General features: G+C 44.9%; 1 protein-coding gene across 1 annotated transcript in view; it reads right to left on the bottom strand.

Annotated features, from left to right (window-relative positions):
- Nucleotides 1-19,067, bottom strand: part of LOC143284839 (uncharacterized) — a 44,864-nt gene extending 25,797 nt beyond the window's left edge. The window contains exons 1-2 of the mRNA XM_076591905.1: nt 18,925-19,067; nt 11,297-13,128 (exon numbers count right to left, since the gene is read on the bottom strand). Coding sequence (XP_076448020.1) covers nt 11,297-13,128; nt 18,925-19,048 — 1,956 coding nt within the window. The 5' untranslated portion in view covers nt 19,049-19,067. The remainder of the gene's footprint in view (nt 1-11,296; nt 13,129-18,924) is intronic.
- Nucleotides 19,068-19,083: the final 16 nt, after the last annotated feature.

The raw sequence follows: 19,083 nt of genomic DNA, 5'->3' as shown, positions 1-19,083 counted from the left end.
CACACAAGCACATGTGAATGCACAGTGACACAAGCACACGCACACACAAGCACATGTGAATGCACACAGTGAAAGACACACACACACACACACACACACACACACACACATGCCTACACAGAGTACACTCCTGTCACACTGTCAGCTTTTCAGAGGGGGGATCACAATGTGTGCAGACCTGGGGACCGAACTCAGCATCGTAGGGACAATACGCTACAGCCATAACCACTGCTACTCTCTCTCTCTCTCTTTCACACACACACACACACACACACACACAAGGACATGTGAATGTATGCACTTACACACACACACACACACACACACACACCAACACAAACACACACACACACCAATGCTAAGCAGTTAGATTACCCCATCTCTTCCCCCATCAAGCAGCGTGAAAGTCATTACACACAGACCTGTAAGTATAAGGTGGACATCAGCTGATCTCTGTATACCAACACCACAGTGCTTTACTGAACTTGATTATAAATGTTTATCATATTCAAAATAACAAACTATTTTACAAAGTAATAACAATGCAACAATTAAATCCAATGCCTGACCAAATCAGAGCTACTGATATGTTAAAAAGTCTTGGGACTCTTGCCATAGTTCTACGGGGTCCCAGACTACTTTCAATGAGTCGCTCTAATGCTGCACGTTCTGATCAAATCTGCGCAGCAACTCACAAACAATGGCAGACACATCTTCTGGTCACAACTGTCTAGGTTTCTGGGCTAAGGAGTGGTGAAAGTAAAGAACTCTTCTTCAATGCACACAACACCAGCGAGAGACTGGAGGATTCTGACCTGTTTTTTTTTGTTTTGTTTTTTACTTGTTTGTTTCAGAAAGTTTCTGAACATCTAAGGGACCCAATCAAAGAATGAACATACAGTATGCCCTTTCCACTTTCAAAGAATCAGGGACACAGACAGAAGCTGTGTCAAACAGGGAAGAAGAAAAGTTGGAATGGCTTGGTGATGGGAGCCACTTTCAAAGGATTGGGGACACATGCTTCCTCAGGAGCCCTGTCGAACAGAAGAGAAAGAAGAAAAGTTGGAATGGCTTGGTGATGGCAGCCACTGTCAAAGAATCAGGGACACAGACTAATGCTTCAACAGAAGCCCCGTCGGACAGAGGAGAAGGAAGAATAGACGGAATGGTGTGGTGATGGGAGCCACTTTCAAAGGATCAGGGGACACATGATTCGTCAAAAGCCGTGTCAAACAGAGGAGAAAGAAGAAAAGTTGGAATGGCTTGGTGATGGAAGCTTGATGCATGCTATGGTATCACCTGCCAGCGTTTTTTTTATTTGTGAACTCAAAGTTCCTGGTTTGAGATGCAGGCCAGAACTGATAAGCACCAGAGCAGCAACCTGCAAGTTGGAGCAGAGAAACAGCACTTACTCGGTGTGATGACTGATATTTTGTGTGTATGTGTGTGTACGTCTGCGTGTGTGCGCGCACGCGTGCATGCATGTGTGTGCGCACGCATGCATGTGTTTGTGTGCAAATCAATGTGTGCGAAAGAGTGAAAGTGTGGATATGCTCACAAATGTGTGCAAAATGGAAGACAATGAAAGGTGCACCCGCACAGCAGAACTATTCACGCGGACATACACCACCTTTTCCAATACTCAGAATCAGCAGCATTCCTACTCCCCCTTAACCCTCCACCCTCCCTCTATCTTTCAATCCTGTAAACTGAAAACAACGACCGTAAAAGCCACAACAACCCACCAATCACCACATCAACCGCTTGTAATTCAGACACTGTCTGCATAAACAATACCAACAACGGGTAAGATCTCGTTCACAGTCCATTTTCATTGACAACCCCAACACAATGTGAAATCTCTACCTGCCTGTCATCACCACTTACCTTTCAACCACAAACCTGTCAGCTGTGTAGACTCGGAAGAAAACTTCAGACTTCAGTTTCTAAAAAATAAAAATAAACAAGAGAGGCAAGGCCTTCAAGACTCACTTGTGATACACTTTAAAAAAAATCCAAGCTTTTTATGTACTGAGTATAATTTCAAAATGTAATGTTTAAGATGAGAAAGATCAGTTTAAAGCAAATTAACTCCCCTAGCATTAATTACAGAGTATATTTCCCTTTTTTACTATCTGCACCAAAAACGTTTGCAAAATAAATAAAACTCCCATGCTTAGCAAAAGAAGTTCCTGTTTGAACAAAAAATGATAATAATGACTGCTCTTGTTGTTGGGTCAGAATATCAGATCAAAGTGCCAAGTTTAGAGAATACAAAAAATATAAATATAACAGTAAATGCAGTTTGCATATAATTAGGCTTCTTTTTTTTTTTTTTTTTTTTGTGCCCATCCCAGAGGTGCAATATTGTTTTAAACAAGGTGACTGGAAAGAACTGAATTTTTCCTATTCCTATGCCTAATTTGGTGTCAACTGACAAAGTAATTGCAGAGAAAATGTCAATGTTAAAGTTTACCACGGACACACACACACACACACATACAGACAACCAAACACCGGGTTAAAGCATAGACTCACTTTGTTTACACAAGTGAGTCAAAAACCCTGTGAAATTCCACATCTGAACCCCTCTTCTTCAAGTCCACTTGTTGCCACAACTGGACATGACAATAATGACCATGAAAAGGTATCAAATACTGCCTTCTCTCCTGCTCTGGGTTAAAAAAAATACATCAGGATAGGGTTGTAAAGGTTCGATCAGCGAGTTTGCTGGAGACCCCAGCAATCACGTTTTAACCATTATTGTTCCGAGGTTTCTTTCAATCATTAAACTTTTTAAAAGGGAACTTCTGAGAAAAATGACAATCGGGAACATGTTCACTGAAAAGTCCTAAAGTATATATATATATATATATATATATATATATATATATATATATATATATATATATATATATATATGCATCTAAGGCACCAGGAACACACTTGAGTACCAAGGTATTCATCAAAGTCCCCAGGTATACACAAAAGTCCCAAGGTATCTATCAAAAGTCCCCAGGTATACACAAAAGTCCCAAGGTATCTATCAAAAGTCCCCAGGCATACACAAACGTCCCCAGGTATACATCAAAGTCCCAAAGTCCCCAGGTACACACCAAAAGTCCCTAGACCCCAGGTACTCAGAGTCACCAAACGCATCAAACACCTCCTCCGTACAAAGCCACCACCACCACAACAGTCTCCTCAAGACTCGCACTGGATCCAACGCCTGCTGATTTCACTGTGGGGCAGGGCAGCCAGAAATGAAAGTTCCGGAATGGAAAGGATGGAGAAGAGGAGCGAGGGTAGGACAGTTATCATCCTCTGACAGGCCCCAGCCAGTAAATGAGGCCCCCCCCCCCCCCACCCCACCCCCTGCTCCCCTGCCCCCACCTTCCCGGGGGTGAGGGGAGGGGGTTGGGGGGGAAGAGAGGTATTTGAGCTTATCACCCCCTGATAGGACCTATCACCGCTGAAGCCTCCCCTCCATGGCCCTCCACCCTGTCAATGCACTGAAAAATAAAATCTGGCGCCCCCCCCCCACCTCCCCTACTCCCCCACCACCTTCCTTTTTCACACACCCCTCCCTCCTCTCTCTCTCTCTCTTTCTTTTTTTTTTTTTCTTCTTTTTTTTTGTGGGTTCACCTGATGGTGATAGTTAGGACAGTGGCCTTGATGGGATGGTGGGGGGGGGGGGGTTACGTGGGGGTAGGGGTGGGGTGTGAGTGGGGGAGGGGGTGACTAGGATAAGTGGGGGTGGTTAAATGGGAAGTGAGTCGCAGAACTGGGTGCATGATGGATGGATGGATGGATGGACCGGTGGAGGGACCAATCTTTAACTGGGCGGATAATCATGGATGGCCCCGGACTTCTTTCACTGGGACAAGAGATGGTGGATGGACTTCCAGATATATAATTGGGTGGATGATGGACTTCTCTGATATAGTTTTGGTGGATGATGGATGGCTTCCAGACTTGTTTCATATGGCTGGGTGGATGTTGGATTGACTGACTGAAATACTTCTTTAATGCAACTGGGTGGATAATAATAGAATGTCCCATGCTTCAATTAGATGGATGATGGATGGACATAAATTTCTGGAAAACACTGGATGGATGATGGATGGACTTATTTAATATAACTGAGTGGATAATGAATGGACTGATGGAATTCTTTGCGATTTTTTCTTTACACTTTCTCCACCCCCCCCCCTCCCCCCCTTCCCCCAAAAAGGGGTTATGGTCTAATCCAGATTCATACTTTGATAAGAAAATTGAAAAAAAGGTGAGTAAAAGGTGCTTTTAATTTCAAAAGGCGTTTTTAGTTCTTATAGGGATGGATAGATGGTGGTCAGGAGTGGTTGGTTGGGGATCCATTAAGACAATGCTGAAAAAGAAATTGTGTGTGTGTGCGCGTGCACACACGCATGCGTGTGTGTGTGTGTGTGTGTGTGTGTGCATGCGTGTGTGTATGTGCACACATGTATGTGCATGTGTGTGCTTGTTTGTGTGAGACACAGAGAGACAGAAAGAGAGAGTGAGTGTGTGTGTGCATATATATGTATACAAAAAAAAAAGGGTGGCGCTGTAGTGTAGCGACGCGCTCTCCCTGGGGAGAGCAGCCCGAATTTCACACAGAGAAATCTGTTGTGGTAAAAAGAAATACAAATACAAATGTGAGTGGAAGGTGAGGGGACACAGAGGGGAAGGGACGCCAGTGTATAAGTGCACTGTGTGCAAAGAAACGTGTGCATGCACACACTTGCAAGAGTGCATGCATAAAATGTGCAAGAGATGAGAATGAGGATGAAACACTACTTCCATCAGCACGAAAAAAAAGCATTCAGATTTAGACAAGACAGGACCACAAAAACACAATGACAGGGAGACTCACAGAAAAAAACACAATTCACAAAATTACTTCTGCATTTGCAGGCTGCAACCCCCACATTTACTTGTTATGTTGTATATAAATGTATAGTTTCAGTTTCAGTTTCAGTAGCTCAAGGAGGCGTCACTGTGTTCGGACAAATCCATATACGCTACACCACATCTGCCAAGCAGATGCCTGACCAGCAGCGTAACCCAACGCGCTTAGTCAGGCCTTGAGAAAAAAAGAAAAAAAGGTGAATAAATAACTGATAAGCTTACATAAATAAATAAATAATAATTATAATATAAAAAAGATAGTAGTAATAATAATAATAATAAAATAATAATAATAAAAATAAAATAATAATAAAAAATAAATAAAACAAATGTATAAACATGGACGAGTGTATGTACAACCATTTCTGCCCACTTTGGAGGCCATCATTCTCTGTTTTTGGGGTGTGCACGGTAAGTATGTTCTGTTTCCATAACACACTAAACGCTGACAAGGATTACAGAGCAAGTGCATTCCATCTTTTTGCACGTGTTTTCACACAAAGGGGGTTCAGGCACTAGCATGTCTGCACGTGTGTTAACCCGGGGAGATCACAAAATCCTTTTACCTCCATCCTTTACCCATGAAACGCTGTGACCGGGATTCGAATTCAGGACCCTAAGAACACGGAGTCCAACGTTTCAGCCACTCAGCTGTTGCGCCCGTCGCGCACAAGACTCAGGAACAAAGATGATGCCCCAAACTTCACCAGATACAACCCAAAGATAGAAATGAAAATGCTCACTCCCTCCCAACCACCCCCCACCCACCCTCACCATAAACAAATCTAAAAAAAAAAAAAAAAAAAAAAAAATAACTTCATGAACCCAGGGACTGGATCTAACACAAGCAGCCTCCCCCCCCCCCCCCCCCCCCCCCCCCCCCCCCCCCCCCCCCCCCCACCCCTCCTCCCAGCCTGGCCCCCAATCTTATCAGTCCCTGACGCACACAGGGATGTTTTACGCAGGCCGGTGATGCTTTACGCACACACCAGAACTCCTATCGCTGCACTCTGTCTTGTGTCTTCCCAGGTGTGCACGGGGGCTCAGCCTCTGGGGCACACCATAACTAATCAGCGCTGATGATAGCAGCCACTGGGTATGAACTGCCTGGAGCCTTCTATCTTAATACCTGCAGATGATAGTGATGATGTAAACCCTGCCTGGTTTGGGACTTACGTTGTATTAAGTTGTAGGAATGCAATGCGTCCACAGCTAGTTGTGGGTGTACACCATCATTTGTTTCCTTCTCTTTCTTCTTCTTCGTTTGCGGGCTGCAACTTCCACATTCACTCATATATATGTACATGAGTGGGCTTTTAATCTTCTTCTTCTCTTCTTCTTCTTCTTTGTTCGTGGGCTGCAACTCCCACGTTCACTCGTATATACACGAGTGGGCTTTTACGTGTATGACCGTTTTTAACCCGCCCTGTAGGCAGCCATACTCCGCTTTCGGGGGGTGTGCATGCTGGGTATGTTCTTGTTTCCATAACCCACCAAACGCTGACATGGATTACAGGATCTTTAACATGCGTATTTGATCTTCTGCTTGCGTATACACACGAAGGGGGTTCAGGCACTGGCAGGTCTGCACATATGTTGACCTGGGAGATCGCAAAAATCTCCACCCTTTACCCACCAGGCGCCCTCACCGTGATTCGAACCCGGGACCCTCAGATTGAAAGTCCAACGCTTTAACCATTCGGCTATGTGACCATTTTTACCCCGCCATGTAGGCACCCATACTCCGTTTTCAGAGGTATCTGTTTACAAATCAATATACGCATGCACAAACTATGCGCATGCATGCACATACAAGGATGTACAGGAACACACTACCATGATCATCCACTGTGTTTTGTAAAACATCTATCCTTTAATTCTGACACTCTCCTTTAACTCAGATACACTATCTTTCCTTTACTTCAGATACATTATCATATTTTCACTTCAGATACACCATCCACCCTTCAATTCAGATCTATACTGTAGCATTCATTATCTATCCTTCAATTCAGAAACAATCCTTTAAATCAGATACGCTATCCCCCCTTCAATTCAGATACACTACGTACAATTTATCCTTCAATTCACAAATACTATCCTTCAATTCAGACTCATCAACCTTTCTTCAATTCAGGTACATTATCTACCCTTCATCTCAGATAATATCCTCTGAATCTGATAACACTATCTTTCCTTCAATTCAGATACATTACCTATCCTTCAATTCAAACAGATTATCTATGATTCTATCTTTCAATTCCGATACAATCCTTTTTAATGGGATACACTATCTATCTTTCCATTCAGATACACTATCCTTCAATTCAGAATCACCATCCTGTTTTCAATTCAGATACAATACCTATCCTTCAATTTTGATACAGTCCTTTAAATCAGACACACTACCTATCCTTCAATTCAGATATAATATCCACCCTTCAATTCTGATACATTATCTATCCAAGTTCAATCCAAACACAATTCTTTAAATCAGATGTGTACACCATCTACCCTTCAGTTCAGACACACCATCCATCCTTCAAATATGCTATCCACCCTTCACTGAATTCAGATACACAAGTTATTCATCTGAAAAATGCTATAACCAAGACTACGCACGGGGCACTGCCGCCTGCGAGACCACATGTACCGAATGTAAGCTGTCACACACTCCTGACTGCCCGTGTAAGACCGGCCCACAAACCACGGAGCACATCCTGCAGTCCTGCCCCCTGTACCAAGATGCACGGACGCAGCAGTGGCCCTATGGAGCCACACTGACAGAAAAGCTCTGGGGCACCAAAGAAGACCTCATCAAGGCCACCACCTTCATTTCCAGCATAGGACTGCAAGTCTGAGACCACGATCACGGGGAACGCAGAAGAAGAAGAAGAAGAAGAATGTTATAACCAAGACTGAAATTTGTCCAACTATACCCCCAAGGTCAGCAAGTGAGGATAAAGGCCCAGGCCCCTTTGCCATGCTGCAGTTATCGTAGAGATAACTGCTGAAGCAGCTGAACAAGAACTGAAGAAGCCAGCAACAACATCATTAGTGAGCAGACAGGGATTCTTTTCCTGGCCTTTCCTCTACGTAGGCATCTCAAGCAGCTTATGATTTATCGCATTTTGTTCATGCATCGCAACGCTGCTGGGGAAGATTTTCTTCTGGTGTTTGCTTCTTACGCATTTCATGTACACACTCTGTCCATGCTGTTCCTTACAAATGCACCACACACGCGAGCACACGTGCACACACATATATATACGCACACACACACACACACACGCACACACACACACACGCGCGCGCGCGCGCACACACAAATACGCGCACACACACATATAGTGATATACGCACACAAACACACGCATGCACACACACACACTGTAATGAAAAAATATATAATATAGTATATACATATATATTATACACACACACCCACACCCACACATATATAGAGAGAGAGAAAGAGAGAGAGAGAGATACACCCACAAACATCCACACACATTTTAAAGCAACACACAACTGCACACACATCATTAAAATCCTGCCTCTAACCTTGTTCAAGTACTGTCAACAAGACAGACCCCACCATTCTCTGACTCCCCAAACCCCCATTCACTGACCCCCACCATTCACTGACCCTCAAAGTCACAGACACCACCCTACCATTTACTGACCCTCAAAGTCACAAACACCACCCTACCATTTACTGACCCTCAAAGTCACAGACACCACCCCACCATTCACTGACCCTCAAAGTCACAGACACCACCACACCATTTACTGACCCTCAAAGTCACAAACACCACCCCACCATTCACTGACCCTCAAAGTCACAGACACCACCACACCATTCACTGACCCTCAAAGTCACAGACACCACACCACCATTCACTGACCCTCAAAGTCACAGACACCACCCCACCATTCACTGACCCTCAAAGTCACAGACACCACCCACCATTCACTGACCCTCAAAGTCACAGACACCACACCACCATTCACTGACCCTCAAAGTCACAAACACCACCACACCATTCACTGACCCTCAAAGTCACAGACACCACCCCACCATTCACTGACCCTCAAAGTCACAGACACCACCCACCATTCACTGACCCTCAAAGTCACAGACACCACCCACCATTCACTGACCCTCAAAGTCACAGACACCACCCCACCATTCACTGACCCTCAAAGTCACAGACACCACCCCACCATTCACTGACCCTCAAAGTCACAGACACCACCCTACCATTCACTGACCCTCAAAGTCACAGACACCACCCCACCATTCAGTGACCCTCAAAGTCACAGACACCACCCCACCATTCACTGACCCTCAAAGTCACAGACACCACCCCACCATTCACTGACCCTCAAAGTCACAGACACCACCCCACCATTCACTGACCCTCAAAGTCACAGACACCACCCCACCATTCACTGACCCTCAAAGTCACAGACACCACCCACCATTCACTGACCCTCAAAGTCACAGACACCACACCACCATTTACTGACCCTCAAAGTCACAGACACCACCCCACCATTCACTGACCCTCAAAGTCACAGACACCACCCCACCATTCACTGACCCTCAAAGTCACAGACACCACCCACCATTCACTGACCCTCAAAGTCACAGACACCACCCACCATTCACTGACCCTCAAAGTCACAGACACCACCCACCATTCACTGACCCTCAAAGTCACAGACACCACCCCACCATTCACTGACCCTCAAAGTCACAGACACCACCCCACCATTCACTGACCCTCAAAGTCACAGACACCACCCCACCATTCACTGACCCTCAAAGTCACAGACACCACCCCACCATTCACTGACCCTCAAAGTCACAGACACCACCCCACCATTCACTGACCCTCAAAGTCACAGACACCACCCCACCATTCACTGACCCTCAAAGTCACAGACACCACCCCACCATTCACTGACCCTCAAAGTCACAGACACCACCACACCATTCACTGACCCTCAAAGTCACAGACACCACCCCACCATTCACTGACCCTTTAAGTCACAGACACCACACCACCATTCACTGACCCTCAAAGTCACAGACACCACCACACCATTCACTGACCCTCAAAGTCACAGACACCACCACACCATTCACTGACCCTCAAAGTCACAGACACCACCCCACCATTCACTGACCCTCAAAGTCACAGACACCACCACACCATTCACTGACCCTCAAAGTCACAGACACCACCCCACCATTCACTGACCCTTTAAGTCACAGACACCACACCACCATTCACTGACCCTCAAAGTCACAGACACCACCCCACCATTCACTGACCCTCAAAGTCACAGACACCACCACACCATTCACTGACCCTCAAAGTCACAGACACCACCCTACCATTCACTGACCCTCAAAGTCACAGACACCACCCACCATTCACTGACCCTCAAAGTCACAGACACCACCCTACCATTCACTGACCCTCAAAGTCACAGACACCACCCACCATTCACTGACCCTCAAAGTCACAGACACCACCACACCATTCACTGACCCTCAAAGTCACAGACACCACCACACCATTCACTGACCCTCAAAGTCACAGACACCACACCACCATTCACTGACCCTCAAAGTCACAGACACCACCACACCATTCACTGACCCTCAAAGTCACAGACACCACCCACCATTCACTGACCCTCAAAGTCACAGACACCACCCCACCATTCACTGACCCTCAAAGTCACAGACACCACCCCACCATTCACTGACCCTCAAAGTCACAGACACCACCCCACCATTCACTGACCCTCAAAGTCACAGACACCACCCCACCATTCACTGACCCTCAAAGTCACAGACACCACCCCACCATTCACTGACCCTCAAAGTCACAGACACCACCCCACCATTCACTGACCCTCAAAGTCACAGACACCACCCCACCATTCACTGACCCTCAAAGTCACAGACACCACCCCACCATTCACTGACCCTCAAAGTCACAGACACCACCCCACCATTCACTGACCCCACCATTAACTAACCCTCTAATTCACTGACACCATTCACTAATCCAATAATTCACTGACCCCCCCCCCCCCACCCACCCCCATCATTCACTGACCACCCAACAATTCACTGACCACCACCACCACCCACTGACCACCCCCAACAATTCACAGACCACACAACAATTCACTGACCCACCCACCATTCACTGACCACCCCAACCCACCATTCACTGACCACCCCCCACCATTCACTGATGACCCCACCATTCACTGATGACCCCACCATTCACTGACCCCACCACCCCCCACCCCACCATTCACTGACCACCCAATCACTGACCACATTGATGGTGAAGGCGGTGGCGCGCAGCAAGCACTGCAGGGTGGTGTTGAGCAGTGTCCAGTCCTGCCCCTTGAGCAGCTCCACCAGGATCTGGATGTGGCCAATCTCCAGCTTGTCTGGCCCGTTCTGCGCCTGCAGGATGGCCGCCGTGACCTTGTCCTTGTCCAGGGCCAGCATCCCCCCACTCCCTGACCCCTCCGCTTCGGTTGATGTTTTCGATTCCGACCTGTCCGCCTCTGAGCTGACGGAGGGATCTGTGTCCTTGGGCCTCTCCTCCTCTGCTGCTGTCTGTTTCACGGGGTCCTCCTCTGCGTCCGAGCTTTCCGCCATGCCGCCGGGCGTTTCCTCCACGGGGGTTTTGGTCAACTCTGCGTCTCCTCCCCCTAGCTCCGCCGGGACAGGAGTGTTGGTCGGGGTGCGGTCCTGTGGCGACTGCGGAGTCAGTCTTCCGCTGGCTTCCACGTCATGGAAAGTCATCTCCTCGCTGGCCTCGGAGTCGTCAAAGGACCTGAAAGAGGTGTTGTCCAGGCTGGAGTCGACGGTGGGCGGGGAGCTGACCGGGCTGTAGAAGTCCTGCTTGCTGCTCCCACTCCCACTGACAGCCGTGGAGAAGGACTGCAGGCTGTCGCTGCTGTAGTACTCCTTGGCCTCCGCCAGCCCCCGCTCCGAGATGACCTCAAAGGATGGCAGACTTCCACTTCCCTCTGCTTCCCGCTGCTGCGGTGTTTTCGTCCTGGTTTCCTCAGGTTCCGGTGTGGATGGCACCTTCTCTTCCGATTCCGACCTACTTCCTGCAGACTGTTCAGTCTTTTCCGATGACTCTGCCTTCATCTGCTCCTTCACAGGCTCTCTTGCTGTCTGTTCTTGGGTCTCCTCTGCTTCCTTCTCTTTCCCTTCTTCACTCTCCCCTGCCCCTTGTGTTGCCTGCTGGCTTGGTAAGCTCCCGTCTAGGGACTCGGGAATGACAACGATGCTGGAATCAAAGGATTTCATAGATTCTACTGCACTGGCTTCCTTGGCCTGCCCGAAAGATGAAAGGCGATCTTCGTTGGTGCTGGTCTTGAGGCCCGAGCTGCTCATGCTGATCTTTTCAAAGGACTGCAGACTTTCAGGCAGTGGCGGTGGCTGCTGCTGCTGATGTACAAAGCTGAAGTCCAGAAGACTTGCACCCCCCTCGGTGTTGTTGGCCTCCCCCAGCGACGTGCCGTCGTCACTGCCATTGAGCTGCTCGAAGGACGGCGCTTCCCCGCTGCTGGTGTCTTCCGACTGCAGAGACTGCACATCATCGGCACTGGCCTTGTCCTTGTGGGCAGGGGGCAGGGTCACGTCCCCCTCCTCACACTGACACAGGCCTGCGCCCCCCATGCCTGCCTCCGTGGCTGGGGCTCCTTTGCTTTCTGGGTCGCAGCCTTCTGTGTGGCTCACCTCTGTGAAACTGCCCAGCAAGACGGAACCGGTCTGAGACGCCGCCGACATCTCACCGGCAGCCCCGGTCTCCATGCCGGCACAGGTCTGTGGGGTGGATGATTTCACTTCTGTGAAACTCGTGTCCATGGGTTTCACCTCCTCCCAGCCCGACATGGAGGCAGAGATGGAAGACGTTTCTGTGGAGGCCAAGGTGACAGATTCCGAGGTGGGTCTGCTGCCATGGTCCCCCCTGCCTTCCTGTCTCCCTGCGCTGGCCCCTGAAGCCATGGTGGGGGGTTCGTCCTTCGTCGCTTCATCGTCTGCTTCTCTCCCCTGTGCTGGTGTGGAGTCCCTGTCTACAACCGATCTCCCCTTCTCTGTTCCCCGTGCTGTGTCACCGTGCACTTCACTTCTGGTTTTCTCTGAAAAAAAAAAAAAAAAACAAATCCTGGTCTAGAATTCATATAAAATATAAAAGTGTGCTCTCCCATGTGTTTCAACTTTAAGTTCAGAACCAAATCCTGGTCTAGCATTCATATAAGAGTGCTCTCCAATGTGTTTCAAATTCGTTCAGAACCAAATCCTGGTCTAGCACTCATATAAAAGAGTGCTCTCCAATGTGTTTCAACTTCGTTCAGAGCCAAATTCTGGTCTAGAATTCATATAAAATATAAAAGTGTGCTCTCCCATGTGTTTCAACTTTAAGTTCAGAACCAAATCCTGGTCTAGCACTCATATAAAATAGAAAAGTGTGCTTTCCTACGTGTTTCAACTTTGTACAAAACTATCGCTCTTGACTCTTGAAGATGAGCCCTTTCTTCTGTTTTCGCCAGACATGCTGAAAAACTCAACCCCTTCCTCCTTTCTTTTTTAAATTATTTTTTTAATTCTTACTTCCTATTCTTCAGTTCTTGTCACTAATCATGGTATTACTGTTTGATCTGACCGTAAGAAAAACACAACAAAACAGCTGCTGGTTTCTATATGGTACTATACACAAATGTCTCCTCATGTATGTGCAAACAAGGTATGTGCATGCATGTGTGTGTTTGTATAATGCGTGTGTAATTAAGCTGTGCATGCATACACGTATGTGTGTGTGTGTTTGAATGTGCGTACGTGTGTGTGTGTTTTTGAATGTGTGTGTGTGTGTGGAGGGGGAAGGGGGTGTGGTGTGGTGTGTGCATGAGTGTACAGTTAGTTATTGTTTCTTTGGTGGTGTTTTTATTTTTCTCTGTGTGTGTGTGTGTGCGTGTGTGTGTATGTGCGTGCGTGTGTGCGTGTGTGCATGCATAGATTCCCAGATTCTTCCACACCTTGGCACAAATACAGATCTCTATTTCTTAAAGATCACACAGCACAGCAGCAGTCATTCCAAATGAAAGACAGGACAGGACAGGACTGGGATCTTCAGCTAATTTTTACCTTGCCTAAGACAGTAAGTCTGAGATGAGTTGTACAGATTTCTACATCAATACATTCAGCAAAAATTGCACAAGTTTCAATGCTTACATCCATAAAAGTATCAATCTGGAAGACTGATGTACTGTAAGCAATCATAGTGGTATATCACGGTATGAAGGCCTTCGGTCAACAATAAAAACATTTAAAGATTATATTCAATGTTTGTATTGTGTATATTATGTTTGCATCATTTGTAATTATAAAAGATAATGTGTGTGTTTGTGTTTGTGTGTGTGTATGTGTGTTGGTATGTGTGTGTGTGTGTGTGTGTGTGTGTGTGTGTGTGTGTGTGTGAGTGTGTGTGTGTGTGTTTAGAATGCATTTATCTATGTATGTATGTGAAAGTGTGTGCATGCACACTTGTCTATACGCATGCAAAAACGTGTGCGCGCATGAGCTAGACAATACTAAACACACAACTCTGCATGCCAAGGATTTAGCAAGACTCTGTTGAACACACAATGAATGGAATGTGTCTAGTATCTAGTATCAATGCAAACTTGAGAATAACGTATATATACAACATATATGTATATATATCACTGCTGGAGTGCTATCAAATGTCATCTGAAAGTGAAACTGACAGTACACATGTATGCAGGCAGACAACTAGTCCTGTGTGTGACTCTGTGTGCTGACCAGGTTGTTGTGGGACACAGAGAGAGAAGAGGGAAGGAAACACTCAGTACACATCTGAGTCCCATGGTGTAACAGTGGCATGTCTTCATTCCAAAGGGTCACACTGCTGACAACAAAATGTCCCTTACAAAGAGCTGCCTCTTCTCAAATTCTCTGTGTGTGTGTGTGTGTGTGTGTGTGTGTGTGTGTGTGTGTGTGTGTGTGTGTGTGTGTGTGTGTGTGTGTGTGTGTGTGTGTGTGTGTGTGTGTGTGTGTGTTCCATTACTACCAATGATGCTATCAGCAGCAACAGTCATAAACTGCAATACCAATCAGCTGATCCGACTCTAGCAATAGATGCCTTCATCATTAAAAGATGTTCAAAGTAACTTGGGCTGTAAAATACATTACAGGACTAAGCATGAGCAAATAGTGTATGAAAATTCCTATTCACATTTTATATGACGGATATATGTAAAAACCATGTTACATTTTGGTCAAGCAAGCCAGACAACAAGGTGGGAAAATGGCGGTGGGGGGGGGGGGGGGGGGAAGTGAACAAGAGAAAATGGGGTGGAGAGAAGAGAGAGAGAAAAAGACAGACAGAGCAAGAGACAGAGTAAAGAAGAGAAAAATACAAGCTTCTATATATACACATGCTGGATCCCAGCCTACTGTGAAACTGAAAGTATGAAAGTTATTTCAGAGTGGAGAGAGAGACTGGGACTGACAAACTGAGAGAGCACACACACACACACACACACACACACACACACACACACAGAGAGAGAGAGAGAGAGAGAGAGTTCCCAAAGTAAGCATCCAAGCTGGAAGGAAGAAAGAAAGAAGAAGAAGAAGAAAAAAAAAAAAAAAAAATCCCACCTCACTCCAGCTGATCTGTTGTTAGAAAAGAAATCAACATTTCAGGACATTTAAATTTTGTGAGCAGCTGCACGTGGGTATATGCGTTTAAAGATCTCCATTTTTTAGCACAAGGAAACCGGTACATTTGTGCAGGTGACAAACGCTACAAAGGACTTCATTCAGCCAGCCAAGCAGGGTATTTTCCTTTATGTACAGAAAGTCATAATACAGCAAGGTTAATACCAAAGGTTGCTTTATCAAACATGAACTATGTATGCAGCAGATATTTTTAACTTTTGACTGTGGGGGGATTTTTTTTTTTTTTTTTTTTAACCATGCAGTTGCCTAGGTTCCTCATTCTCCCACTCATTTTGTGGATAAGTGCGCATTATTATTGACAGCATACAATTACACAGTAAAACATATCCACACATGATACAATTTTAATTAATCAGTCATTTAACCTTTTCTTGGTTTTGGCCATGGTCCAAACCCAGTTTCATATTCTGTCCTTTTTTTTTTTTCTTTTTTTTTTCAACACTAAAATGGTGAACAGGAACACAGAAGATGCTGCTTCTACTTTCTTCCAGATTAAAAAGAAAATAATGTACGGTTCCTATGCAAAGTTGAGAAATATAAGTGTAACGAGTTGTGCATTAAATTTAAAAGAAGAAAAAAGTCATCAGTGCCATGGACTAAGCCTTGCCCTCAGTTTACAATGTAATCTCCATTGGAAGGTAGATGCATGAATGTGAATTGTTACTGTCTGGAGGAATATTTGTTTATATTTAGCTATTTTGTATTTTATATAATATATTGTTGTGTTTTGGAACCTTTACTATTGTGGACTTGTGATGGTGTCTTGTTACTTAAATCTTTGTTATCATCAGTGGCCTTTGATTTGCCTCTTCAGTTTGTGATATGCAGAACTGTGTGTGTGTTTGTTTGTTGTGGTGTCAGGACCTAATGGATGCTGGAGCTGAAATAAACCATATGTGTCTTCTTTGTTTAGAATTGTCCAACTTCAAGCTGTGGTTTTATGTTCTATGTAACACTAGTAATTGGTCAGACACTTGTCACTAAAATGGGTGGCCTATTTCTGTATTGGATAAACTTTATAAATTAACAGCAGACACTGTTTTAACTTTATACATGTGACATACTTTTATTTTTGTTTTTAAATCCCAAATAATTACCATCACAAACTGCATAAGGCCAGTTGTGTGAAGAGATGTGGAAGTGAAAGAAGTGTGAACACTCCCTACAATAAATTAATTTATTATTACTATATTATTAGTTATATATTATTCACAAATGGTTACTCTGTCCATCATTCTAACTGAAGTTGACAAGTTGTGCTATAAATTCATGTGTTATCAAAACATTATCTAGTTCACTGAATAAATAAAGTACGATTTATTTTTTACTGAGATGATCAATTATTTCCTCATATTTGACAATGATGATTTGATAATGACTTAAAAAGGCAGAACAGGGTGACATGTTTAACTGGTATTTTCAGTCCTTTAAATAGTTAACCTCTACAGTGCCCCATGACATACATACTTCATAAGAAATGCTTTTCTATTTGCTCCATGAAGTATTTTATATATATATATATATGTATGTATATATGTGTGTGTGTGTGTGTGTGTGTGTGTGTGTGTGTGTGTGTGTGTGTGTGTGTGTGTGTGTGTGTGTGTGTGTACATCAGTGTCATTTCAGGATTTTTCAGTTCTGTCATAAAGTTGATGTGTCCCAACAGCCACTAGTCAGAAAGCTTGATATGTCTACTTCAGTTATATGCTGAGGAACAGCCAACCACACTCTGTATGATAATATATGGATGTTATTGTCAGTACCCTGGCCCCATCATGATGCTTTCAAAATGGTGGACAACAAACAACAATCTTACCTCAAAGGCTGGAAACAGTAGTGTATTCCAATAAAAAAAAATCTTTTAAAAACTTTAGATTTTGCCATCAAAGATGTTTCAGCAGCTTTAAAAAATCACTGACTACAATGAATTGAGTGTTAGGTGTGGCAAAATCATGTCGGATGGTTTGCTTGATGTGTCTGAATGTTAGAATGATGATTTGCAGAGGAGGCAGCGGGGGGAAGGATGAGGGTAGCTGAAGAGCTAGATATAACCGGCAAAGGACAGAAAGGAGAGAAAGCCGAGCAGGTGTCGAATATAGCTCTGTGGTTGAACTAGAGTTGAACTTGATACAACCATCAACTTGTTCAGGGGCAGGGATGGACGGAGAGTGTGATAAGGGTGGTGAACAGTTTTGTGCAAGTGGTGAATTATGTGTACAGCATGGTTTTATAAACGCATGCTTGCATTGATCAAACAGCTATCATTTGCAGGCAAAATTATTAACAGTCCTCACCCCCCTTGCCCCTGCAGTGTGGGCCAGTTGGGTCTCTTGTTAACCTCTTTGATACTGTCTGAAAGTGAGCATGAAGCAAGTGGGTGTGGCACAGGCTGGAGTTGCAATTGAAGGACGTGTGTCAACCATCATCATTGTGTTAAATGAACTTCTATCACTATCAGAATTTTGATAGCCTGTACATTTTCCTTTCCGAAAAGTATGGGTTGTATATATATATTTTTTTTTTTTACTGCAGTAGTTTATGTGCTAGATTTTGTTTGTTTGTTTGTTTGTTAACTATTACACCCCGCAACCCAAAACCACCTGGCAAATAGGAAGCACAAGTCAAAATAATGCTCTGCACTAAAGAGAGTAAAAAAACTCATTGTACTACTAATGTCATCAGATGTTTCGAAAGTGTCAATTCATCAACTTCACACATACTTAGAATACTAAGCATGTTCCCCGTGAACAAAGCAGGGAGATATATTTATGCCCTAAAGGCTGGTATTCATGTGCACTGTCTGGTGTCCTTCATACAACCTTTCGTCCATTGACTAACTGTCTGCTGGATTTCGTTTCCGCGTATCAAACAACGGCTATTTTCGCCGGGTGACGCAATTCGGTCTCCAATGTCATGTTCAAAAGTGCTGTGTTACATTTCAGTTCTCTTATGTATTTCTTAAATTGGTAAAAGCTTCACGAATAACAACAATGCACAATGTGGTTTGCTTGTTTCTTCTCCTTTTTATATATTACATGTATGATGGTCACTCTCCAATGTCAATGACTGGATTTGCATTCACTGTTCTTCCGAACACTTCGAACGACACAAGGAAATTTCAAGAAAAAAATGTTTTAACTGACATGAAATGTCAGCATTTTCGTTTTACTCACCTTGTCTTTTATTTTTCTTTCCCAGCTGTTTGCTTATAACATACAAAACTAGGCCAATGCCGGCCAGTGCAAGTACCCCAAGGGCAACTTTCGCACTCTCAGACGGAGCCATTTTGAATCCCATGTGTACGTCGTCTGCTACATTGCCGCCTCAAACCC

Source organism: Babylonia areolata, chromosome 8, assembly GCF_041734735.1.
Source record: "Babylonia areolata isolate BAREFJ2019XMU chromosome 8, ASM4173473v1, whole genome shotgun sequence".
NCBI lineage: Eukaryota > Metazoa > Mollusca > Gastropoda > Neogastropoda > Buccinidae > Babylonia > Babylonia areolata.
This window is presented reverse-complemented; position numbering and strand designations above follow the sequence as displayed.